The 25,038-nt window shown below is 52.4% G+C and overlaps 6 protein-coding genes and 4 non-coding genes across 10 annotated transcripts; 5 read left to right on the top strand and 5 right to left on the bottom strand.

The window, feature by feature from the left end:
- Positions 1-900: 900 nt before the first annotated feature.
- Positions 901-2,565, top strand: BDP55DRAFT_557670 (uncharacterized protein; the record flags this gene model as incomplete). Its single annotated transcript, XM_060569721.1, has 1 exon — positions 901-2,565. The coding sequence occupies one exon, from the start codon at positions 901-903 to the stop codon at positions 2,563-2,565; it is 1,665 nt and encodes a 554-aa protein (XP_060426801.1).
- Positions 2,566-5,195: 2,630 nt separating this feature from the next.
- Positions 5,196-5,276, bottom strand: BDP55DRAFT_t252. Its single transcript has one exon. It is a non-coding gene; the product is annotated as a tRNA-Thr (tRNA).
- A 306-nt stretch (positions 5,277-5,582) lies between these two features.
- On the bottom strand, positions 5,583-7,597 carry BDP55DRAFT_705914 (cytochrome P450; the record flags this gene model as incomplete). Its single annotated transcript, XM_060578047.1, has 4 exons — positions 5,583-6,349; positions 6,398-7,003; positions 7,053-7,338; positions 7,388-7,597. 4 exons carry the CDS (start codon positions 7,595-7,597, stop codon positions 5,925-5,927), a joined length of 1,527 nt encoding a protein of 508 aa, XP_060426802.1. The 3' UTR covers positions 5,583-5,924.
- Positions 7,598-11,493: 3,896 nt separating this feature from the next.
- Positions 11,494-11,597, bottom strand: BDP55DRAFT_t251. The gene has a single exon. It is a non-coding gene; the product is annotated as a tRNA-Phe (tRNA).
- A 533-nt stretch (positions 11,598-12,130) lies between these two features.
- Positions 12,131-12,233, top strand: BDP55DRAFT_t244. Its single transcript has one exon. It is a non-coding gene; the product is annotated as a tRNA-Val (tRNA).
- Positions 12,234-12,239: 6 nt separating this feature from the next.
- BDP55DRAFT_t245 lies at positions 12,240-12,311 on the top strand. Its single transcript has one exon. It is a non-coding gene; the product is annotated as a tRNA-Ala (tRNA).
- Positions 12,312-13,341: 1,030 nt separating this feature from the next.
- On the bottom strand, positions 13,342-16,306 carry BDP55DRAFT_634558 (uncharacterized protein; the record flags this gene model as incomplete). The annotated part of the gene is made up of 8 exons (XM_060572676.1): positions 13,342-13,546; positions 13,720-13,810; positions 13,851-13,871; positions 14,060-14,261; positions 14,400-14,451; positions 14,595-14,760; positions 14,852-15,321; positions 15,540-16,306. The coding sequence occupies 8 exons, from the start codon at positions 16,304-16,306 to the stop codon at positions 13,342-13,344; spliced, it is 1,974 nt and encodes a 657-aa protein (XP_060426803.1).
- Positions 16,307-17,603: 1,297 nt separating this feature from the next.
- On the top strand, positions 17,604-18,596 carry BDP55DRAFT_695822 (ankyrin repeat protein; the record flags this gene model as incomplete). The annotated part of the gene is made up of 1 exon (XM_060577513.1): positions 17,604-18,596. One exon carries the CDS (start codon positions 17,604-17,606, stop codon positions 18,594-18,596), a length of 993 nt encoding a protein of 330 aa, XP_060426804.1.
- Positions 18,597-20,318: 1,722 nt separating this feature from the next.
- Positions 20,319-22,781, top strand: BDP55DRAFT_634560 (heterokaryon incompatibility protein-domain-containing protein; the record flags this gene model as incomplete). The annotated part of the gene is made up of 2 exons (XM_060572677.1): positions 20,319-21,954; positions 21,979-22,781. 2 exons carry the CDS (start codon positions 20,319-20,321, stop codon positions 22,779-22,781), a joined length of 2,439 nt encoding a protein of 812 aa, XP_060426805.1.
- An 830-nt stretch (positions 22,782-23,611) lies between these two features.
- BDP55DRAFT_770620 (uncharacterized protein) lies at positions 23,612-25,038 on the bottom strand (the record flags this gene model as incomplete). The annotated part of the gene is made up of 2 exons (XM_060581092.1): positions 24,562-25,038; positions 23,612-24,466 (listed from the first exon to the last, which is right to left on the bottom strand). Exons 1-2 carry the CDS (start codon positions 24,916-24,918, stop codon positions 23,612-23,614), a joined length of 1,212 nt encoding a protein of 403 aa, XP_060426806.1. The 5' UTR covers positions 24,919-25,038.

Raw genomic sequence — 25,038 nt, forward strand, 5'->3', positions numbered from 1 at the left:
GTGGATCCGCTTACCGAGAAAGGGAGTCAAGGTGGCTCCTCCAACGGCCTTGCACGCCTCGGTCAGCACTCATCCTTTTGTTCACACGTTTGCATTGCTGCTGCTGCTGCTGCTGCTGCTGCTGCTGCTGTTGTTGCTGGCCTGCTTCTACGGAGTAGTGTTGGCATGCATCCGTAATTAGCAGCACCTGAAGAAGGTGGTGACTGGATCGAGCCGCGTCGACTACGCCCACAACATTCTCAAGCCGTCACCTTCCGTTCGAAATTCGACCCAGCGACCATCGACGACGAACACTCCCTTTGTCGGTTTAACAAACGTCACAAAGCGATGGAACAATTCCACGACCAGTACGCACCATAGCCTCTCTTCATGGCTACGACCAAAAGCCCCCAACGACGGACCTCCGCTTCAAGTTTGTCAGGGGATGCCTCATTCCACGAGCATGCCATTCCACCCAAAGCAACGGCTACTGATGCTAGCTATCTCGAAAGCGTCCAGCTCATGCCATCACCATTATCACTATCACTACCACATCCACCACCACCACCATCACCATCACCTCCTCCTCCTCCTCTTCCGACCTTGACACGAACGAACTCCCTTGGCCCCTCGATGGCAGCTCTACCCGTATGGCAAAAGTCCGATGCGTTACAATACCATGGTTCTCAATCCTCAGGCCCGAATACACCACGTCCTCTTACCTATCGGGCCATTCACGGGCACAAACGTCCTCATCCTCCGCCTCCGCCTCCGCCTCCGCCATCCCGAGTACCACGGCCACCAGTGCCGACCATGCTGCTACACCCGCCACCACCTCCGCCACCGCCCTCAGACCTCGATGCTGCTTTCAGGGATAGAGGGCCGGCAAAGGTCCCTATGCAACGCAGCCTTTCGCCGTCCATGTCCTTATCATCAGGCTCGTGGCATCACGAATACACTAGCTCAGACGACGATACAAGTTCTGTGGAGGCAGATTATTTTGAACAAAAAAATCGCGTAGTCTTCCCACCACTCATGCCCACCGTGCAAGACCGTCAAGTGTTTGAGCGAGAGAGGAAACACATCACAGACTCCATCACGGACAAAGTCTCTCGACTCGAGAATTCAAGGAGCTCCGTCCCTAGCCTCATCGATTCTGATGCATCTTCGGCGGCGTCCATGGCATCTCTGGATGACGGCGTACAGCAGTTATGGGTACAGATGAAGGATCGTCGTGAGCAGGTGAACTTGCTGAAGCAGGACATGGCAGGCCGGCGTAAGGTTCTTCGAGATCTGCGGCGCAGAAAGGATGAAGCCGACAACAATTTCATGAACATGTTGCGCCCAATCCTTGTCAAGGGTCGGCGTGGTCTACCCGGAACATCCGACCAAATGTTGGAGGCGCGATTTGCAGAGATGCAGGCACTTCGAACAAAGTACCACTCTATCGAGTTTGACTATGAGGAACTTGAGGTCTCACTAGACGAAGAAGAGGAAGACCTCAACAACACTGAGACTCGCTTCTTCAGTCTTTTGGCCGCCGGCAGCAAGAGACAACCCCGGCCAAGGATGCGGGATGAGGATTCGGAGGACGACGAATTTGAAGAGCAACCGGATGTGCCATATGAACTCACCGGTATCTCCCGCCACGGACCTTCCGACGATGCCCATCCGCTTTGGCAAGACCTTGTGTCTGCTATTGGGGACTTGAACAACGCGAAGGAAGAGTACGACGATCTCCTGCTGTATCACAGGCAATACACGTACAGCATGGACGTCAAGAAATCGACTGGGATGAAGCCTAACGCGGAAGAAGTCGAATTCATGGACGAATATCCGGAAGAGGAGCACGAGAAGCGTGAGGACGTTGACCGCCTGACAGAAGAGGTCACCAGGCTGAAGCGGATTTGCGAAGAAAATGGCGCAATGAAGAAGCATCCGTCCTTCGAAATCGCACACGCCCTCGACCCCAACATTGGCGAGGACATGGCACTCGACAACACGCCTCCAAGATCCGGATCCCTGGCCCATGGTCGGTTTTCCGAACTCTTGTCCCATCCAGACCATGTACTTCGTCCAGAGCCGGTGACCGCCATTGAGGAGGTGAGGCGCGCTGCCAAGATCTATGCGGCGAACCCAGCTACGCTACCGCAGTTGCGGGCATCTCAGAAGGAGCTGGGCATTTCTAGGCTGATCAGCGAGTTCAAGGAAGAGGATAAGTCTGATTTTATCACGCGGTGGCTTCTGCAGCAGTTGCGTACTTCGCCGATTGCTGTTGAACTTCTTTATTCAACGTTTATACACACTCTTCGGCTAAGGATTGGGAACGTGCACAAGTGGCAGCAAGACGTTCTCTACCACTGGTGGAGAGACGGTGCTGTCAAGTCGCCAGAGGAGTTTTTTGGCCCGCTTACGGGAAGCGGGATGGTGTCGCCAGGGCGCGAGGCCTCCCCAGAACACACATCTCTACCTCCAGAGCGCGAGGTGCGCATGTCGGCGCCGTCGAGGGCGGCGACAGAAGATTGGTCGAGCGGTAATCGACGCATATACCCCGAGGAAGCGAGCCGGTCGACTGAAGTTTATTGAGTTTGCTTAGCGAGCGCGTTGTTTGTTTTCTTCAGTTAGGATGCTGCATTTGGGTTCCAGATCCCCCATGTTATTGCCTCGGAAACAGACCTGGCTCAAAGGATGATAGACTGTGTTTTGGATTGGAGCGATGGATCTGCTTTGTCTGGGCGGCATACTGATACCCTTTGAAGACCCAGTTTTGATGGACTGTAAAGATAACCGAGCTGGCATCTTTCGAGTTGATTCAAGGAGGTACAATACCGTTTGTTGTCCTGTCTTGGGGGCATGTTGTTCTATTTCTAGTTGAATGCACGTATGGGGGGTATTTTTTTTTATACCTATCTGTTAGTGGTGCAGCTCATCGCCCGTGACAAACCTGACACCAACGCACAATTGAGTTTGGTCTGGTCTGGTTCGCATCGTCTAGGCCAGGCCAGGCCCGTTGCGTTCAACCGATGTCTACTTAGCTCGTGCACCACCTCATGTTCCTCAGGCTAGCGCGCGGGAGCGAAAAAAGACGAACCCCACACTTCATCTCGGGACGAGCCATGTCAAGAACCAGTCCCCGTCGCTCGCTGAAATTTCGTGGTGAATTATGACAGGTGATGTACCTGATACATAGACGCTATCGTGGTCTAGGGAGGATGCACTGCGTTCTACAACGGGGGTCTGGAGGTGCGGAGAGCGGAGCCAGCGCGCGAGGAGACGCCAGAGGCTAGGAGAGAGGGGGAGGGGGTGGGCAGGCACCGCGCATGTGATTCACGCGATGATGCGAGCTAGACATCGTGCCATCCCATGCCACACCCCCGCTTACCCTTTTGGTGGACGTCGGATGGGGGGTTCAAGGGAGGGAGGCAGGACACGAGGATACCTACGTGATGTAGCTTTTCGTTTATCGCGAGGCGGCGAGTTGTATCAGTACGGAGTACGCAGTCAAGGCTGGGAGAGAGAGGAGAATGCTTGGCCGTCATACGCGGCAACCTCCCTTCGAACTTGGTTCTTTTGGGAAGCAACTTGAGGTACCTACTGCGTAGGTAGGTGAGAATGACCTCAGCTAGATGCGATCGTGGAGGTTCTGCGATGACGAGGCCGGGACGCGGCCTGGATGAAGAGTTCGGGTTTTTGCTGTATTGTAATTTTGGGAGGTGATGGCCTGCTGGGTTCAGTCACAACTTTTGGAATTCTCGTAGGTGATACGGTAGCAGATGGTATAGGGAAATGCGGACGACGGCGAATCAAGTTTGGCTGTAGGGCTGAGTGAGTGATGGGATTTTCCGAAATGGATTTTTCTTTTGGAAATTCCAATTCCCTTTCCCCCCCCCCCTCTTTGTTCCTACCATACCGTACGATACATACCAACCTCAACTTGCCTTACGGTGCCTTAGGTAATCAGGGCTTTTCAAAAAGTACAATTTGGTCAAGGAAAAAGGTGAGATAGCTTTGGCTTTCCTGTTGAGTGGTACGTATGGCTGCGGCGTCCGCGCTGATGGTGCCACGATTTTTTGCTTGGGGGACTCATCGTGCGCGTCACTTGGCGGGAGCGGTCCGACGGGAGAAGGGATGTCGACTCGTTCGAGGGAGAGGATGGATACGAGTGCGAGTGTGTATGTATCTACGTATCCTGGAGGAGGAGGAGGATGGATCGCAGCGCAGCCTGCTTCCACGGGGTGCACGAATGCTACATACAATGTTCTCAAAGGGAAGGGAGGCATACGCTCTCTCTTTCTCTCTCACCTAGGTACTTTCCTAAGCTACCTCATGGATGGCAATGGCAGGCTTTCATCCCGCTGCACTGTCGTTGGCCCCGCTGCACCAACAGTGTTACTGTATGCAAGTCACCTCCCGCAGTCAGCGTCGGTTAACGACCTTGCAGCTTCCCTTCCTACGGATAATACCGCTCTGGACGAGACGCCATCGAGTGCAGCCCGCCTTTTCTCGAGATTGCCCTACCACGGCCACAGACAGCCCTACGAAGCTACGTACGACATACTACGGTACCCTTACGTTACGAGAAAAAGAAGAGAAAAAAAAAGCGCTAAGAGCCAGCCTGCCTTGCCTTGTCACTGATTTTACGAGGAGGATGTCGTCAACCAGGCTGTTCTGAGAAGGTGGCACTGTTTTCTGGGCTTCGTTCGCTGTCTATCGTCTTCGTCGAGGGCTTGGTTTAAATTACCAGGTAGGTAGGCACGAGAAAGCGCATGGACAACCAGGCGGGGAAAGGGAAAGAAAGGTACCTGGTCCCTGCAGGTGACGAGGGGCGGGAGTGGCTTGACCTTGCTCGGTGTGTGTATGTGTGCGGGTGCCCTGGTTCAGCTGCCGGGACCAAGGTGAAGAAGACTCTGGAAGACAAGCCAAGGCAGGGTAAACGGGTGCAAATGCTGAGTGAACGTGAATGCACGAGGGGGATCTCGTCTTCTTGCGCAAAGTTTGGAGGGAGTTGAAGTTTGATGTTGAAGTTGGTGTCCAACCACAGACAATTTTAAAGTTGGCGCTACAGCAAGTGCTTGGTTTAAAGACGAGTGGACGGGCCGGGTGTCATAACCAACAAAAGGTATGCACTAAAGACATAAATGAGAACTTAGAATGATGGGGGGGGGGGGAAGAATACAGTTTTATCATAACCAAATTGTTCGAATGGGAAAAAGGAATGCCTCGTGGCGGAATCGAACCGCCGATCTTCTCATGTCACTAGGTACTAGTGAGACGCTATACCACTTAGCCAACAAGGCTTGTTGATTGTTGATCGCTGTTGTCAGAAGAGCATTTATATTGCATTCCTCAAGGAGAGCCGACCCGCGGATGCGATCTCATTCTGCAGTCAGCTCGTTCTTGACTGCGTTCCCAGTACGTGTTCGAATTCTCGTCAAGAAAGACGCCCGAGAAGACCTTTTGAGCAATTTGTCTACTTTGGTTTTTGTGAATAGTGACCTTGCCATGTATGCGATCACCCCATACCCCCCACTCGCCTCCAAATGCTAGCTACTACGACGATAAACATTTGACCCATAGCCATCAACCGCATTGCCATCGCTGTGCTCGCTTCTAATGTTATCCACTAATTGATAGGATAGGTAGTTATGTGTCTTTTTGTGGTTAATGTACAGTAAGTAGTTGGTTTGGTATTTCCTCCACGGGGCGGCAAATCAAGCCTCCAATTAAAGCCGATCCAAGACTCCCTGGAGCTCCAGGCCCCGACGCCGAGAAGATTTAGAAAAACGTGTGTATGTTTGTGATATGCGTGTCTTCCGTGTCTGCTTCCATGGGGGTTATCTGTTCGTTGGTAGATTTTGCGATTGGCTTCCTAAGCCACCAGCCTCGTGAAGAATATAGTTTCAATGCTTTTTTAAATGTAGACTGCAGCTGACTCGACCTCAACCTCACACCGCAGCCGTTCGCCTCCGGAACAAGACCTCAGCATTCGGATCAGGTGACTTACTCATCACCATAACCATCGGCTTCGGCCTCGTCTCCCCGTCCTGGAGCTTCATGTCGTAGTTGAGCAAAAAGTACGCGAGAACCATCTTGATCTCGTTCCCGGCAAAGAAGCGTCCTGGGCATGCATGCTTGCCAGCGCCGAAATTCATGTTGGTGTCGCTGATGCTGGTGAACTGCCACCTGTTTGCGTCCTCGTCGGACTTCTGTCGTAGTTTGTAGAAGCGCAGCGCGTCAAAGGTGTCTGGGTTCTCAAAGTATCTCTCATCGTGCGATATGCCGGCCTGCGGGGCCAGGAGTTTGGTTCCGGGCGGCAGGTGAGTGCCGTCGGAGAGGTCAATGGGCTTGACGACCTTTCGGATGAAGGAGGCTGTTACGTGTTAGTGACACGATCCAAGTGGCCTGCGGATTGACATACTGATGTTCCCGGCGAGCCGCTGGGTCTCCTTCATGAAGCTGTCGAGCTTCTTCAGTTTCGCCATGCTCTCTTTCCGCGCCCAGCCATCCTCTACCTCGAGGACTTGATGAGCCTCTTCGCGTAGCATGTCCTGCACCTCTGGGTGTGCTGCCAGATCGTAGATGCAATCCGTCACCAGGTTATTCGTGGTGTGAATCGACGCAGCTGCGAGGATGAGCTGCAGATGTGCCTGAGACCTGACGTCCCTCTTCTCATCCTCCGGAAGGGCTTCCACGAGCCACTGGATCAAGTCATCGGGAGACTTTTCGTAGCTAGGTATCTCCAAGTCCCTCAGTCTTTCATCGATGATGGGCTCCAGCATAGCAGTGGCCTTGTCAACGTCTTTGCGAATCTGTCGCAGCTCTGAAACCCCATACTGGGCAATCGGTCGTGCCCACTCCGGGAAGAGCTGCATCTTCACGACGGCAACGAAGACGTGGATGGCAAAGTTGATACTAATGTCCATCCACTGCTCTTGTCGATTGATGTCGGGGCCTACGAACGCTCGGCCACTGATCCGTGCAATGGCTCGCAGGGCAAAGGGTTGGAACTTTACCGGTGTCCATTCTGGGACGTGTTAGTTGGGCGAGGCAGAAATTCTGACTGACGGACTTACCCTTGCAATTCGGAAACTCTGTGGCCACGACGTACTCGAGCTCGCTCTTGAGCTGGGGTACAAGCCTCGCCAAATTCTGCGACAGCTTACACCGTACAAGTGTAGACAGTAGGTCGGCATGGTTGCCAAGAGTGAAGTTGGTATATCTGCTCAACATGGCCTCATCGACAGCCTCTGTGGCGCTCAGTACCTCCTCTGGTAAGCTTCTCAGCTCGCCAATGAGTCTTGCAGGTACGAGCACCTGCAGACCTTCTGTCGCTTTGATCTGATATACAGTATCGCGGAACTGCATGGGTGTCAGCGATCGAACTAGTTGCATTTGGTCTACACCATACCTTGCCGTAACTGTCGCGAATCAAAGTCTCGGCGTCAAACATCCACTTCGTCTTGGCAGCCTTGTAGAAGGGCATGTCGGGGAATTTTGGTCTTCGCGACTGGAAGAGCCAGGCTGCCACTAGCATTGCGCTTATGGCGACGTAATAGCTGATGTGCTGGCCGCCGGGGACCACCCGGGGTAGGTTGAGTTCCATTGGCATGGACGACATGGTCGCTGTCTGATTCATGGGGTGTGGTGGTGTATCGAGGCTCGTGAGCACCGTTTGTGGTTCGAAAAGAAAGTAGTTGGAGGACTGTTCCTCAAAAGAAGTCTAAAGGGTATCAATCCAGCGCCAACAGGACACAGGACAACGCCAAGTCCCAAAATCAAATCGAGTCGGTATTATGAACAAGGGAAGGTCGTCTGTGTGAAAAGACTTCCCGAGGCAGAGAGGGAAGTGTGACGACTTGGATATGTCTTCAAGACATTGGCCATTAGATGAATAGATTACCAGCCGGGCCTGGTGCGATATCGACGATCCAACGATGGCACAAGGATTCGGAATTAACAAGAGAAAGTGACGAATGCTCCGAGTGACGAATGTTGATTCAAAGCCAAGTTGCTTGCTAGCCGCGTCCCGTTGTCTGCTTCCCTGTCGTTCAACCGTCGTCCAGCGTGTAGTTGGTTCGTCGACTCTCGAATGTTTCTCCTACAAAGCCCCAAAGTCCAGAGAAGAAACAGAGCAGGAAACAGGGCACGGTAGCGGGTTGGAGAAGAGGGTAGGTGTAAATAAGAGCGAAAAGAAGGAAATGAAAACAAATGGAAAGAAAAGAGAGGAGTGAAATCGGAAAACGATGCTAGCAATGCATCGTAGCGGCGCGCGCGCAGGTGCAGGTGCACACACCAGAAACACAGACGAGATGCAACACAGGCAAAGCAGGGCTTCCCGCTTGCCTCCCGGCACCAGGGCAAGACATACAACACAAGCCAACCCCGACCTCGAGTCTGGTCGTATGGCCCCTCCAGAGCCCCCAGTGACCCAGTAAGGGCCAAAAAGGGAGAATCCAAAGTCAAGGACCGGTAAGCTTGACCTGGCGCCTGGGCCGGGCACGAGTGAAATTCGGAGGGTTTGGGAGTTTGGACCGACTGGGACGTGATCGACTTCTGCTTCCTTGGGCGTCGAGGACTCGAGGGCGGTTTCGCGGACTTGCCAGGCGCATCTGAAACATGGATGGTCAACAGGAGTCGTTCGGGAGCTGCCACCTCCGGATTTTAGCTTGCTGCCACACCCGTGCCTCAAAGAAGAGCCCCAAACATTTGCCGCTGATGGGCTGGAGCATGCGTGACGGATGTTTGGATTTCCATAGTCGTCTGGCGTCCTTGCGTTGAATAGATCACTTGATCTAGTACCCGGGATGTGCAATCCGGGAATCTAGCGGCGACACTGGTTCAAGAACTTGATGAAGTTCATGAAGAAGAGAGGATGTGACCGGCACATGCCGAAGTCTTGGAGATGAAGACGAAGACATACATAAGGTACGGGGGTACGGGGGTACTCCGTACAGCCAGTACGTACACGGTATAACCAAGCTTGAATCTCGATTGCTCCGCCGTGCCTGCCCTGAAGAATAGAGTGAGACAAGCGTCTTAGGTAATCCCTCCCCTTTGGCAGGGGATGCCTCCTGCTCTACTTTGAGCGAGACTTCTTCAAGTATCGCCTAGTATCTTCAGTGACATTCTGCACGGACTGAATACTTACAGAAACACCCGTCAAGTACTTGCCTACTCTGGCACGGATGCAGGGGTTCCTCTCGGCTCGCTTACTGGCCGAGACGCGCCAGAAATTGTTAGTGTAGCGCAACTCCTCCACATTCATCCCATCTCCGACCAACTTCTAACCTCAACCCACCCAGACACGACCACAACAGCCAAACGACCAGAGTCAGGCCCTCGTCTTCTCGAAGCGCCATCTTTAGCTTTGCAGTAAGCTTCTTCGCTGCTGCGTCGTCCCCTTTCTCTCACTCTTGGATCTCCCTGATCCCGCGCCCCCTCTCACCCCAATGCAACGTGTCTGGCAAATCCGAGATTCGATATCGCAATCAACCTATAGATCTCCTACGAGCCAAGCCTAAACTCTAAAGTCGCCCGCGTCAAGAATCAGACAAGCCCTCCTTCACCAACATTAGCCATACTGTAGTAACTATACCTTATACGACGGTTACGAGCCCATTTAAGCCGCCTTTCTCGACCACCAAACAACCGTTGTGACGGCAATCAGGCATCCCACGACCAACACAACAGCCTTGTCTCGGATCCTGCCGCTGGGTGTCTCTCGCGGACGCCATGGTCATGGGCGTCGCCATCTCCGTCTGGGGCACTCGTCATCTTTCCACACACACCCCCCATTCCCATTCCCTGCAATGCATCAAACCTGCTCGCTGATTTCTCCGAGCAAATGAAATTATCACGGCCTCTTTCTGCATCCGTAACCAGACCAAAGTCAATGCTCGTTGTCCGCACACACAATGTTTGCGCCGCTATGAGGAAACGCATGGCCTGCCAAGAATGATGTCCAAGAATAGGCACAGGGTTCATCCTCAGCCAGGGCAAGATTTACCGACAGCCCGCAATGCTTAGCTGTTTGCTTGCCTGTCATCGTCTCCGGCCGGTTCCATCCATGCACGCCCAGTAGCGGCCGTTCACTGCCGCCGGGAAGGCAGTGCAAAAAGATCGCCTGCGAATCTGCTACCGGGCCTGGGGGCCAGGCGAGGCCTGCTGGTGGCCGCGTGTGCAACGTGTGGCCCCTCTGACTCTGGGGCTAGCATGACGAAGGAATCGAGAGGGGGATCTGCATGGCAAAGCTACCATACCGACGACGTGCCTTCCCGCAACTCTTAGCGCGTTCGACACGTAGCCACGTATAGCAGACAAGGAACAAGACGACAAACTTACAACTAATTCGCCCTTGAACCACGGTCAGCCTTGGGAAAAGTCGACTTCTCTCAGCCTATACCCAGCCGGAATGGCTCTTGTCTCTCTGCCCATGGGATTACCTGCCCCGCCTCGGGAACCTCGATGCGCTGTCTCCATGTTTGGTCTTCGAGACGGCATGGCGGCTAGCTGTTCAGAAATCCGGCCCCTACCCACTGCCCATGACAGAAGTTCACTTGGATTTGCCTGAACGGCGTTTCTTCGCCAAGACGGCAGCCGGCCAGCACACCTCGAAAGCCAGGTACAATGCGAAGCATTTTTTAAAAATGCGGAGACGGAGCCGATGACGGCACCGAGGAGGACTGCGTGTGCTCAACGTCGTGTTTTCCATTGCTCACGATGGTGTCGACCAGAAACACACCGGCTCGCAAACTTGAGAACAATGCGGCCCGGGCACTCTCGGTCCGCTCAACAGCCTCGTCAGATGGTCCAAAGCCGCCACCGATGGGCATTGCTTCCCAGTTTTACCGTTACCACGCGCAAAATTCGGCTGATATTTGTTACGGGCTCCAATCCAATCTTCGCACTGACCGGACCGGTTGGGGGCGCCCATTCTGTCTGGCATACGCGGCAAGCAATGTGCCCTTTCCACAAGTGGAAATCCAAACGAACGACTGAACTTCCCCTCATCTGAACCCGATCCCAATTGTCAATTTACTCGACCGGACGAGCCTGCGCTGGCCATAACCTAGGGGTATTTACTTCTTCATGACGCACCTCTGTGTCGAATACCAGGCTGGGAGATCGAACGATGGCACCTAGTGGACAGACGAACAGAAGACGGGCATATACATACGATCATGATCGGGTCGAATGTAGAGACGTTTTACGGGCCCCAAAAGGAATCATTCATTCGGTCCTATGAGTGGCCAGGCTTCGGTGTCGACTCCGGAAGACGATGTACATACATACACCACCCCCTCTCTAGGCCGTATGACGTTGCTCATAGGCCAGCTGGCTAGACTCTATTTAGCCCTTCCTCGCAGAGCCGCACTTACCACGCACACGGTACCAAAATAGAGAAAAAAGACAGCCATCAATCACCTCCATATCGTGTGGGACCAACCAAAGAGGCCACCACAGACACAACACAGCGAACGCCCTGCATTACTAGAGGGCAACAAAAAGCGAAGATGCGGCCAGTGTGGATTGAACACACGACCTTCAGATTGATTGAATGAAGTTTCTCGGAAAAGATCCGCTTCAGTCTGACGCTCTCCCAACTGAGCTATGTCCGCCACTATCTTCGGACGTGGAAGAGACATTGAGCGATATATTGCAATGTGGGCTGGGGTTGTCTCCACCCCACAACTCGTGCCCGCCCTCGATCCTTCCCAGAGTCACTGGCTCGTAGTCCACAGTGGCTCACAGTCTCTTCTTGCTTTGGTTCAAGTTCTACACTACACGACTGTGTCACGAGTAGCACACTACATCCTCCACTCGGGCTGGTTGGCCGGCCACCGAGGCCTGGCCAACATAACGAGTCAGCCCTTCGCATACAACGCATGACTCCGTCAACTTGTCCCATGGCCCCATGTTTTCTAGCATAATCACACCGAATCTCCTCTGCGCAATGGTGCTGATGGGCACACGGTCTCTCATGTTTGGGTCCGGCAACCTGGTCATCCGGAATTTCGGTAGACCAGCCCGGAGACCCTGGACCCACTCTCCCGCATCCGTCCTGCCGGGTTCCGCCTAGCTCCATGGTGGCTCCTGTCGAGAACCCTGCCCTAATGGTACACTTGCTTGAGGACGCTGCCATCAATCAAATGGTCTGGTGGTGTAGTTGGTTATCGCGTCAGTCTAACATCTCGAGCGTCCCACGACGCCTGCCTGTTCACTGAAGGTCTCCGGTTCAAGTCCGGGCTAGATCATGCCATGGGCGATTGGTTTAGTGGTATAATGACCGCTTAGCATGCGGTAGGTCCTGGGTTCGATTCCCAGATCGTCCATCTTTTTGGCGCATGCGCTGCTGAAGGAGACTGGTTGAGCCTTTGCTCAATTTTCCATGGCATTTGTGTCAAGATTTACGTTTTGGAGATAGTATTTCGGGTACCTGCCGAGACTGGCTGGAGCTGACTCAAGTTTAGCGGACTGACTAGCAACAGGCTGTTGGGGGAAACATTACCCGATAAACTGGTTAAACTTGAGACTAGTTTCTGAGTTTGTGACTAGACACCGAGCCCTGTCTCATACGTGGTATTGGAATTGGACGCGTCGTCGTCCATGCTTCACGGCAAATCATCTTGGCCGGGGGTAAGGTGAATGAATGAACACGAAGTACAGGATGTCCAAAGGACAAGAATAACCTTCTCAACAGCGGCTCCCGACAAGATTCCACTATGTTCAAGATTTCAGCTAGCAGAGCGTCGCATCCCGTATCAGCTATCAGCGCGCGCCCGACTTGGATGCTCGGAAACGAATGTACCAAAGGGTAAGGATGGTTGCCCGAAACGCCAGGGTGGGCGGCCAAACGGCCAGCGGGAATGCTGGAAGACGCGAAAGAGAGAAAGAGAGAGAGGAGGGCTGCACGAGCGCTCCGTCTTCAGCAAATCGTGAATTGTACTCTCTGAATCCTAGCTGCAGTTCATCGAGCCTTTAAACGGCCTGTGTGCGATGATTAGAACGTAGGGGACGCGCGTTCAACCGGGTTTGTCGATCCTCACACTTTTCTTTTTTTTGACTTTTACTACCTCGGAGAATTATCTACGTTCATCGGGGTTCACACCCAACTTTGGACGTTGATAGGCATGTGGGCAGATGCTTTTGTCGCATTGGTCGGATGGCGGACATCACTATATGTTTATTACTGGAATAGAAATTGTGGTACCTGGCTCGCAGGTTTCGAGCCCGTGGGATGCTTTTATGCCAGAGTCTCAGAGATTTCTGTCGGAGCTTTGTGAAACCTATTTGCTAGCCTCAAGGTTGAGACTCAAGACACTTCGGCGGAATGCGAGGAGGGAGAGCTGTCAAACCAGGGTCTCATTCTCTTGGAATCGTTCTGATGGAAGAGGAGACCGTCTGCGAAAGATATCGAAGCTTTGCGGAATGGGGACGTAGCGTCGGCGTGTGAGGGAGTCTCAGCTTGGCGTTAAGGCCGGAGGGTTGGTCGCATGTTGGCTGGTTGATGATTACCATAGTATTGATGATTAAGAGGCCACCGGTTCGATTGCCTACTGTCAAACTACTATACATACGTAGTAATTCACCAGGCCGGCAGAGTTCAAGACCGTCAAGTAGGAAAATCAATGTGTAAAGCATACGCATCCAAACTGGCTGGCACTTTGGGACGCCAATGAGTACACCGTCATCGCTCAGGAGAGTGAAGGGGGTGATCTCGGCCGGCTTGATATAACATACTCAGGACGAACAACTTTCTGCAGCTGTCTCCCAACGTTATTGATATCAGTCTGAAGAGTAATTCTCTTGGCGAGCGAGACCCTCATAGAATCTACATGTACAATCATCCCATCCGTGCCAGCTGAACTCACACTTTTCTTCGTACCTGAACTCTATCCCCCATTCAAAGTCAGGATAGACTTTTCGACTGCATCTTTTGACTCGTTTGATATTCCATTGGCCACCCCCTTCTGTCCCCTCTTTCCCCTATCTGGCTGGGTGAGTCGTAGGTGGGTGTACGTGAGCCGCATCGTGAGTTTCTCCTCCATGGACCACACTCTCTGCCCAGACCATCACATACGACCATACCCATTGGAAAACTCGGGATCCCGTCCGCTCTCCCATAGATAAGCCAATGAGGGCCGGATTAGTAGTTGGGTCGGTGACGACCAGCGAATACCTGGTGTTGTATGTTTTTGAGCCTTTTGTGAAGCTATCGTGGTCCACTTGCGGGCGGTCTTGGTGGGGCATGCCACCGCTGGCCCGCGATGAGACACACAGGACTGGTACAACGAATGAAAGTAGATTAATGTTGAAAAGTAGACTACATCGAAACAGAGGACGGAGCAAAGCACTTATTGAGTTGACTTCTTGGTCTGATAGAGTGGCGTCTCGACCTTCCAAAACTCCTGGAAACTTACAATGCCATTATGTAGCGCCAACATATACAGCAAGGCGGGCATCTCTAGGTTGCTAGCGATTAAATAGCACAAAGCATCTATGACGTAGCAGCGGTATTACACGTTTCGCTAGCAAAGTGGGAGAGGAAGCATTCAGTCAGTGTTGTTGTCGGGTTGGGAAGGAAAAACTACCACCCCATATCGATAAGCGCGTACTTTCCAATCGGATGTGTATACATGACAGGCCAGAAACCCCTAACCTTGCCCAAAACTCTCATAGTAACAGGCTCTTTGATCCGACTGCGGGTTGAGGATGAGGACCCGTTGGTCATTCTTGCTATCATCGTCACACTCGAGTCTTCGCCTTCATCAGGAGCGCTGCCTATCTCAACGACCCAGCAGACGCTTATGCTCCTCATACTTTGGGTGTGACATCATCTCCCAGGCCGTTTCGTAGGGAATAGCAATCTTACAAGGGCCATCTATATCGAAGATGGAAAAGAGCTCTTTGGCTCGACGAGCCTCTCCTTCGGAGTTCTGCAGCGTGCATATTGTTTCCAAAAAAGACACCATGGTTCCGGGAGTGAGTTGTAAGTGAGGACCCCCAGCCCTGGAATTTTTCTCGGCTTCCGTCTTCAGTTCACAATAATGATGGATTTCTTCGGCAGCAAAGACATATGTCACCATTGCCCCATGGAACTGACGGTGCATGATGCAACATTTGACCCCATTAATGCCGAAATGCTTTGCCCTTTTAAGAAGCTCGTCATCTTCAAGACCGTCATATTGATGTTCTTGGTTGGCATCTGGGCATGATGCAGTGGTTCTCTTGCCGGTAGGCTTGTCGTCATGGGCCTCTGGTACATAGGAGCCCACAAATAGGTTGCCATGCATCATGATGCGATCAATGAACCATGTCTGGTAATACTCTCCGGCTCGGGTCCTATCCAGCGCAATCGTGCGAAATGCGTTGCGGTGTACAGCAGGATGCTCAAAGAGTTCGTCGCCGACCTCGTCGGGCAAGGGCGGAAGGTCTTCGTGAACCGCATCCACACGCATGGACTACCATATGCTATTGGCAACTCCTTGAGCTCTTGAGTCGTCTGTCACTTTGCCGTGCAGGAAAAGAAGAATGCCGAAGAAGATTTCCCCGAAAAGAACCTGGCGAGACGGGCTGAATTCCAGACTGTTGGCAAGAAGACACAAAGATATTCTTGAACAATCTCCAAGCCTTGTTCGTTCGTGATGAGGCGATTGATGCCTGAATTCCTGGCCCTGGTCCTCGAAATCAAGCCCCGGATCTTTTCTAGCTGTTGCCAATTTGACATGGCGACATCCAGCAGACCCCCCGTAACAAAGGCCCTATTGTAGATGATATGCATTGCTTGAATTCCGAGTTGTTTGTACTCCTTATAGGGAGACTCGACGTCTTGTGGGTGCTGAGGAAGGCATTCTTGATCGATCCAGATCATACGTAGACCGAAGCTATTGGCGACGTCAACAGCACGGTCAAGAATATCGTCCAGGGCCTTGTTTGCTCGTATGAAGCCATCTAGGTCACGTACTTTGTAGGTTCTGGGTATTTCGATTACATTGCCGTTCTCATGCTTATGTTGAGGAGGCCAACAACAAGAAATGGCCAGATAGTGCGCGCAGATGTTGTTTGCCGAAGGTATGCCATTTTCGAAGACGTCTGGGAACTTATCTCTCGGTTTGTAGAGACGGAAATGGCGTGTCTTTCTGTCGTGTGGAAATTCGGGGCAGTAGGCGCAAATGACACATTCATAATAACCCGGGCAGGGTTCATTTGAGTTCGGGGATGACGAGGGGGCGTATCTAGGCTCCACGTTGTTGCAGAACTGCAGACGTGCCCCTGACAGCGATTCCTCATAATCATAGTCGTCATTCTGAATCTCCTTTCCTTTCATTTTTTCCCCAGACCGAGCAGCTCTATCGTCGCAGTCCTCCGCGGGCCTTCTCAATATCTCCATGCGCACTTCGTCCAGTGAGATGGCCGTAGACGGCGCTGCCCGGCTTCTTCTCTTGTCGATTAACTCCGCTTCTTCGTCAAATATGAGAAACTTGCAGTCTCTTAGTAAGTTTGGACACCCCCGCCATCATCAGACGGTCGGGAGCCGTGAAGGTTTCCCCGGATTACAGATCGTTCTTCATTGTGATCCTTTAGGGAATTAGACGAGTGAGACGGCGTGGCCTTGCAATTGTTTACGCAACATTTCACCAAACAGGACCAAAGAAGTTCATATGTGTCTGCCGAGGTTTTTTATATCTGTGCCAAGCTTCCTCAATGGGGATGCGGACCAGATGACGCGTATGTTGAATAGATCGCTGTCAGACTCCTTGCCTGACTTCTTGGATGGCATGACCAGGAAGTACATTCAGTCGATCCGCACACCCACAATTTTCGGGCCGAAGCCAGCCGTGTTTCCGAAAGTGACAGCTTTCTGGGCAACGAATGGCGACGACAATGGTTTTGGCGCTGCTTCATGAAGAGGGTAGGCGGGGTTACATAGTCAGTAGCCCATACGGCAATAATTCCGTTCTTGGAAGAAGTCTATCATGAATGACTGTTCCACTTAGGACGACGATTCCAACTGTGAGAACAACTTCTCCCAATAGCCTCCAAACTTGCCGTTCAGGAACTGCGCGTTTAACTCGGAGCGTCTCGTCGGGTAGGCTGAGGTCCTCCGATGACAAGTCGGATTCATCACGAAAAGGCTTCTCCCGCTTTCCAGATCGTTGTATAATCTGAATGGGGCAAAGAAGGTGATTCATGGGAGAGAGAGAAAAGAGCACTGGTTTAAGCTTGCAAGAAAGTCGCGATGATCATCATGTAGCCGTTCACCTCGCGTCAGACCCATGTCGTTCTTAACCCCCACATCTGGATGATAGACCTGTGCCGAATCCCGATCCATAAGCAGCAGGATCCGGTAAGCTAGCGTATATAAGATTGTCGAACGCCCGTCTTGGCCAACCAACATGCATGTGTTCCAGTCCACCAACAACACACAACTAAGCAACATGTATCTTCAGGCATAAGTTTGACTGGCTTATTTGGCCTGGACTGTGTCTTTAGAGCATCAAAGATCAGCTTCTCGTCTCTTAATAGCTCCCGATACTGGATGGTTCTCTTTAGATCCTGTTGATCCCATGAATACCACCTGCTATTCCAAGCCTTGGCTCACCTCATCGGGGCCCGAAACCACTATGCAAAAATCCCTGCCCCCTCTAGACGCGGCGTGGGACCCGACCCTGCAGACAGACGACGGAGAGGAATATTGCTGGACACCACTGCAGCTCGCCGCTAGAGACGGAGACCTGGTCACAATCCGGGCCATCCTTGCCGCCGACCAGGCCGCCGTCAATGAGCCCCCGCACGGGTACTATGGACAAACGGCCGTCCAGGCTGCATGCATGTACGGCCACGAACAGGCCGTGCAGATGCTGGTCGACGCCGGCGCCGATATCCACTTTTGCGGGGGCAACAACTTCCAAAGAAATGCCTTGCAGATCGCCTGCGGACACGGCAACGAAAAAGTCGTTGATATCCTGCTCAGCGCGGGAGCAAAAGTTAACGAGGTGTCATTGAAGTCTATGCCGCATCTTTCGGTACACGGGTCACCAGCAGCTTCATCGTCGTCGGTTGTCGTGACGCGGTATAACGGAAGAACGGCGCTCCAGGCAGCCGCTGAGCGAGGACACGAACAACTCGTCAGCCGACTACTACAACTGGGAGCCGATGTGAATGCCCCGCCATCACCGACGGCAGGGTACACGGCATTGCAAGCTGCAGCGGGCGGCGGATACCTGGCGATGGTGAAGCTTCTTCTCCAACATAGGGCTGATGTTAATGGTGCCTCGGCAAAGTACAAGGGCTATACGGCTCTTCAGGGCGCATGTCTGCGAGGCCATCTAGAGATCGCCAACCTTCTTCTTCGGGAAGGCGCCGATGTCCACGCTGTGGGAGGCATTTACGGGGATGGGATGGCTTTACATGCGGCAGCTGAGAAGGGTCGTGTAGACTTGATGGAGCGCTTGTTAGCGGCCGGTGCTGATGTGAATGCTTGTAGTTACAAGGGACGGAGAGGGCAGAGTGCGCTTCAGAGCGCTGCGGTACGGGGTTACGAGGAAGCGATGCAGGTTCTGAGAGATCACGGTGCTGTAGGAAAGACGGGGGGAGGAAGATTCTTGTTTCCTTGAGCGTTGTGTATTGAGCAATGGCTGATGTTGTTGTGTAAAGCATGTGCTTGGTCGAAGCTCAACGGGTCATGGTCAGTCTCCCTTGCCTCCATATTCTCGAGAAGACTGCCACCATCGACCAAGACTGTTGAATCTCCGATAGAGATGATGCCTTTCTCCTTCACCGGAACAACGCCAGCTTTGGCAGCGCGATCTCCCAGGAAATGATGTCCTCCTCCTTGACTGACACGGTGCCAGCCTTGACTGATCAGTTGCCAATCGAGAATATGTCCTCTTCTTTGACGAGGACGATTCCAGCTTTGACGGCGCGACGCCTGTATTTGTCATCGAGAGTCGCGTCCTCGTGGCGGATCTTGGCCACTCCAGCCATGGCGGTTGTGGCAAGGAGGGCAGTGAGGGCGAGTGTAAGCTTCATGGTGTAGGGATTGTCTATTTGCGCGGGGTATGTGAAGTCGTCGTTGTAGTGACAATGTTTTGAATTGTGATGGTGAAGATTAGAATGAAAAAGATGCCATGGCGGTTTCGTTTGTTCTAGGAGATTAAAGAGTTGGGACGTTCGTATACAACACCACAAGACGTGGTTGAGTGGCCTGGCCGTAGCTTATGCGTCTGGCCTTTCTTCTGGGTCTTCTTGCGAAAGCTACACCACGATAATCTGATGTATATCAATAAAAGATACATTAGCTAGGTAAAGGACAGTCCTGAGCTGAAGCCTTCTTACTCGGGGAGCATTCACCAATCAAGGGTAGTCCCCTTCTTAAGATCATGCATGTTGGCACTCACCATTCCACATTTGGGAACCAACGTGTTTGCCTATCAACTATTACACTGCTTTTAGATCGCTCTTGTTATGGATTACCAATACGCATAGGGTTGGATATCTGTCGAATGGGACAATGATACCGATCGCTGATGGACTGGCCGGCCGTGCATTGCGATGCAGCTTACAACCAGAACCGGCAATTTTCGCCCTGTGCTTGGGACTTTAGTCAGTCACGTCGTGCTAGCTACCGGATATCTCACGAAGCTGCCGGATACCCGAATCAAGAGACTTTTAGAGTAATCCATTTGTATGTAACACAAAACTTGCGAGCTCTCAATCATTAGTTCTAGTTGAACACCAAGGCGTCATCGACGAGCATGAAGCAATCGTCGACTCCAGAAGAATTCACGTGGTCTGTGCGCTTGTGGTGTCGAAAGTCTGCACCCAATAGACGCCGTAATTCATGAGGGGCACAGCTGAAAACGGTAATCTTTTGGAATAAGCTTCTCAGGTACTCAAGCTTGCGAAGTCCACCAACGAACCACCTATCTAACGCTCCCTCCGCAATTGGAGTCTAAGGTCATTTCAGGCTACCCTATGTTCAATAAAGACTGGGCGTCTGAAGGACACAACTTACTTATCTAGAGCCTGCGACATAATCGGAAGTGACACTTACCTTCTGGGTTTTGGCTGAGTTGTCCCTGCAGGCTGCGGTACATTCGGCCTACAAGCAAGCCTATGGCGATCCCTTCTACTCTTTCACACAAATAAACACTCTCTTCTGCTTACCTATACATGCATATTCCGCTGACCATACTGACAAACTGTCACGCAACTATGCGTGAAGAAGCCATTTTACCCCGCTCACTTCGATTTCTTGAATTCCCTGTGAATTTCCCGCCCCTTTACGAAATACGCATGCCTTCTCGACGTTCCGCCATTGCCAGCTGGAGATTTCCATGGCTCTATGTTCTTACTGTCAAACCATCGACTTCCGCATTGTTGGATATTACCGCCCCGAGCTAGACTATCGGGAAGACTCGGATGCGACGGACGCTGGATACCCAATTGACGAAGATGACGAAGTGAGATCTGACGGAACGATCACACACGCTGTAGGCGACAAAGAGATCGATGGAGACGATCACGAAGACGACGCGGACAGATTACATCCTGATGAAGAGCTGTCGACAGCCTCTGAAAATAGCTCAGAACAAGGGCGCCCGGGCGACGAATACCCTTCATTACGAGAAGTCCTTGATCGCAAGGATGTTTGCTTGTTCTGCAATCAAATCTCGGCTCTCTTCAACACCTGGTCCCAAAGATTCTGGCCGAGCCTAACACAACATGATCTAGAAAGCGGCCAAGCGTCATTCTCTGGACACCTTTTCGGTGTTATGGATGCGACTGCACATACAAGACACGATGATACCTTCTGCTTAGGAAACGTGCAAGTCACCCTCAACCGTTGCATGGACGGTGCCAATATGCATTATCAGCGAACCAGAGAGCATCCACCTACCGTCACAGATATATGCGACCTGCTGGAAGTCTCCAACGGTAGTTATGCACAAGGAGACCCATCCGTATGGCTGGACCTGGAACCATATTACGGCCGTATTCGGCCGCCCGAAATCGACTTCCGTTTATTAAGGGAATGGAACCGAATTTGCGCCAACGTCCACGGAAATTTGTGCGGTCTCACATCGATTCACACAAAGCGACGGCCCCGTATGATCCGCTGCATAGACGTCGACGCCATGTGTATCGTTGACCTGCAGAATCCAGAGGCCAAGTGGGTGGCGCTGAGTTATGTCTGGGGCCAGCGAGAGTTCAAGGTGTTGAAGGGGACTTCGCTGGAATCACTGCGATGCCCGGGTGCCTTGGACCCTTCGTGGATACCTGATACCATTTTGGACGCCATCACCGTCACACGCATGATAGGTGAGAAATACCTCTGGACCGACAGTCTTTGCATCATTCAAGACTCGCCCCAAGACAAAGCAACCTTCATTCCCCTCATGGACGTCATATACGGGCTCGCTACGTTAACAATCGTCGCCCTCTCCGGAGAAGGCGCATACGATGGACTTCCAGGAGTTCGCGCCTCGTCTCGACCCTCGGCAGAAGGACCGTTCTTCGTAAATGGGGTGTGGCTGCAGAAAGCCCCGCCTCCGGACGGGTTGGGCTTCACGCCAGCAGATCGTAACCGAAGCAAGTACATGACACGAGGATGGACTTTCCAGGAGATACTGCTATCCCGCCGGCTTCTGATATTTACCCCAGAGGTGGTGTTTTGGGAGTGTCAATCGGCCACATGGCGCGAAGACGCCAATTGGGAAATTCTAGATCCCGTGAACCGTGGCCTCACCCTCTTTCGCAACAGCGTTTTCAATTTTGACCACGAGGGAATCCATGTTCCGAACGCTGATCCAGAATCGTTCAACCGGATGTATCAGAGCTTGATGTCCGACTACGGTAACAGGGAATTGACTTACGATGGAGACGCCCTAGGCGCCATTGAGGGAATTTTAGCCTCCATTCAGCTCACTAGCGGCTTCGGCTTCACCTGGGCTCTGCCGAAGTCATTTCTTAGTATAACAATTACATAGTCGACAGACCACAATGTCAGCAGTGTTCGCAGGCGCAAAGCAACTTATACAATAGCCACCAAACATGATACGATACAGGTCCCGTACCCGAGCTGGTCCTGGATTGGCTGGATAGGCCCAAACTTGTTCGACGACTTGTTTGGCAGTCTGGCGGGGGAGCACGTCGGTCTGGAGTTTTACATGCTGGACAGCGAGAAGGACCGGCTCGTCCTTATTGAACAGAACCAGTCTTTCGTCAAGATGGAGAGCGGCAACGAATCCCACCGCATGGCGCTGCATACGTGGAAAGAAAATCCCATTCGTGAGGTGTCCATGGAGCACGTCCCATCATCTCTCCTCGTTCCGGAGTTGAGACCAGTACTTTTGATCTTCTGGACTAGTTGCTGCACCTTGCTTTTAGACCCGACTGTGGCAAGGTTGAATGTACGCCAGAAAGAGAGAGAACGAGACGATAAGGGGGGACGAAACGAAGAAGGAGAGCGTTGCGATGGGGAATACGATGAAGAGTACGAGGACGAAAGCGAGGACGAAGACGAAGAAGTGTCCAACAGAGTCCACTTGTTAAGGGATCATAGAGGGAACACCATGACGGCAGTGTGGGATCATCCCAATCACATGGCGACTGCATCTGACGAAGCAGAGTTGATAGTTGTCGGACGAAATAGTTTTGGATCTCGCAATGAGTTGGTTGCTTATATGGTCGAGAAGCAGCCTTCAGGCGCGAGGATCCGAGTAGGAGGTGCTATCGTGGCCGAGGAGGAGTGGAATGCTTTGGCCGGCAGAAGATGGGAGCTAGTCTTTCTGATATAGATATTAGCCCAAATCTTGAATTGTACGAGACTGCGAGGATGCCATGGATGTAACGACGGTGCGCGCTTCCGGATGTCCATCTACTGACGTGGTGTTGTTATGGAGTGCGTGTGGTTAAGGCCAGTAATGTTTCCGAACGTTGAACTGAACGAGACTATCGAGGGTTTATTTTCTCTTCGTACCATCCCATCAAGCATAAGCACCTGATGACCTGTCTGACCACCGTCCCGAATCGCGGTTTGAGAGCTGAAGACGGACAGAGTCGCCATTCTTTAAGCTTCGACGATATTACCCGCCGCCCAACGGAGTTACTATCAATCCATGGTATGACTTTGGTTCATACAAGTCCCCAAATGATAAGTCCTGGACTATACACGTTTTTTGTAACGGCAACATGATTTCAGGGAGCCTACCGTGTATCATGATCCTGGCAGCATTCGGGGGATGTAAGCAATGGGCAATACATTTGGAAATGTCAGATAAACGGATGAGCTGCCGCCAAACATATACATATATGTACATATATTATTGAAAGAGGATCACTCAAAGCATTGTTCATGAAAGGATTGCAAGTTCAGAGTGAATTGATAGCCGAGGGTGAGCTAGCTCGCGTTCTTCTTTGTGTGCGAGCCCTTATCACAATCTGCTTGCTCCAATACCGGTAACGAACGATTTCTGTATCCCATTGACTCCATGTCTTCCTTGTGAGGCACCATTAAAGAGTCCAGAGCACTTGTCTATCCGTCCAAGTGCGAATCCACCCACGCACACCAAATCGTCCAGTTCCGCAAGCACTCCTCCATTCTTCTCTGTGTCCAAGCTAGTGAGTGCTAGTGATATCCGTGGTAGTCGGTGCCGTCGTTCAAGCTCCGAAGGAGGGGGTAAGGGTCCTCATCGAGGAAGGGGCCGGCGTGTCCGGCAAGGAACTCGTCAAAGGGAACACCAGCGTATCTCGTTTGGAAGTATTGCTCTTCGTTGTTATCATCGTCGCCATTATCGTTGTCAGAGATGTTGTTCTGGTGAGCGGTGTGGGCGGGTCTAGCTGGAGACGGGAAACTGGAAGGAAGACGGTACAGGGATCGAGTCTCTCTACCCATGGCCCGCAGGCTGGGATGGCTGCGACTGAAGCGATAGATGACTTCGTTGGGTATAGAAAAGAATAGGGCCTCGGCGTCATTCTCCTCCTTGACCTCTTCGTCGACCTCCTCCTTGAGCTCGTGTTTGATTTGCTCCTCTCCGTGCATGAGTCGCTCTCGCCTAGCCGTGGCCAGCATCTCAGCGGGGCTGAGTAGAGCAAATCCGGGGATTCCCTGCTGCTGCGAGGGCTCACCGTTCTCTTCGTCGTGCTCCTCAAGATTCTCACCCTCATGTTTGACGCTGTTTTCCTCGTCCTCGTCTTCCTCAGCCTTGACGTCTCCCGGCGACACATGCATGGGGGCCATGGCTCGGCGAGAAACTCTTAGGAAGGGAGTGCCCAGACGGAGGCGCTTTCTAGGCCGCTGGGAGATGCCATCCTCTTCATCATCTTCATCAGCCTGGCCACCGCCGCGCTGGCGGATCTGGGCACGGATACGGTCCTTGACCGCATTGTTCAGGAGAACAATGCGGTCATTGTCAGCAGGTCCGGCTTCCGCAGCGGCGGCATTGTTGGCAGCCCCAACTTGACCATTATTATCATTCTCCTTCTTCACCAATAGTCATTAGCAGCGGCATCGCATGTGAATACAACACGAGTGAAGGGCGGCGAGTAGAGGTAGTGAGGTTTGATGAGATGACTTACCTTGGAGATGATGTAGATGATCTTGACCTGGCTTCCCTCAGGAACAGAGTCCATGACCATTCGCTGCATCGAGACAAGCTTGGCGTCACCAAGGCGGCCAGAGACGCCAGCAATGCTAGTGCCGGGGATGATATCCTCGTCGCTGAAGACGCACTGGGTCTGGGAGGCGCCCTCTGTGAGCGTCTCGGCCATCTTGGCTGTCTCGCCGACGATCTTCTCGCTGTTGTCGGTCTTCTCTTGAGCCCGAGCCTCTCTCTGACCTCGCTGATAGTCGTGAGGAAAAGGTTGCGCGATTCTCCGTGGATGATCGATGGGGGCAGCAAAGGCCTCGTAGGCACTGCGTCTGGGAGCACTCATCTTCGCAGTGGGATGAGGAAGGCAGGGAGGTGATAAGAAATTGATGAAGGGACGATGTGTTCTTTTCCTTTCCACTCCGTTATTGTTGGATTTTGTGATGAACGAAGAAGCCGTCGTGGG

The sequence above is a fragment of the Colletotrichum godetiae genome (assembly GCF_030913485.1).
Source record: "Colletotrichum godetiae strain CBS 193.32 chromosome Unknown BDP55scaffold_35, whole genome shotgun sequence".
Classification (NCBI taxonomy): Eukaryota; Fungi; Ascomycota; class Sordariomycetes; order Glomerellales; family Glomerellaceae; genus Colletotrichum; species Colletotrichum godetiae.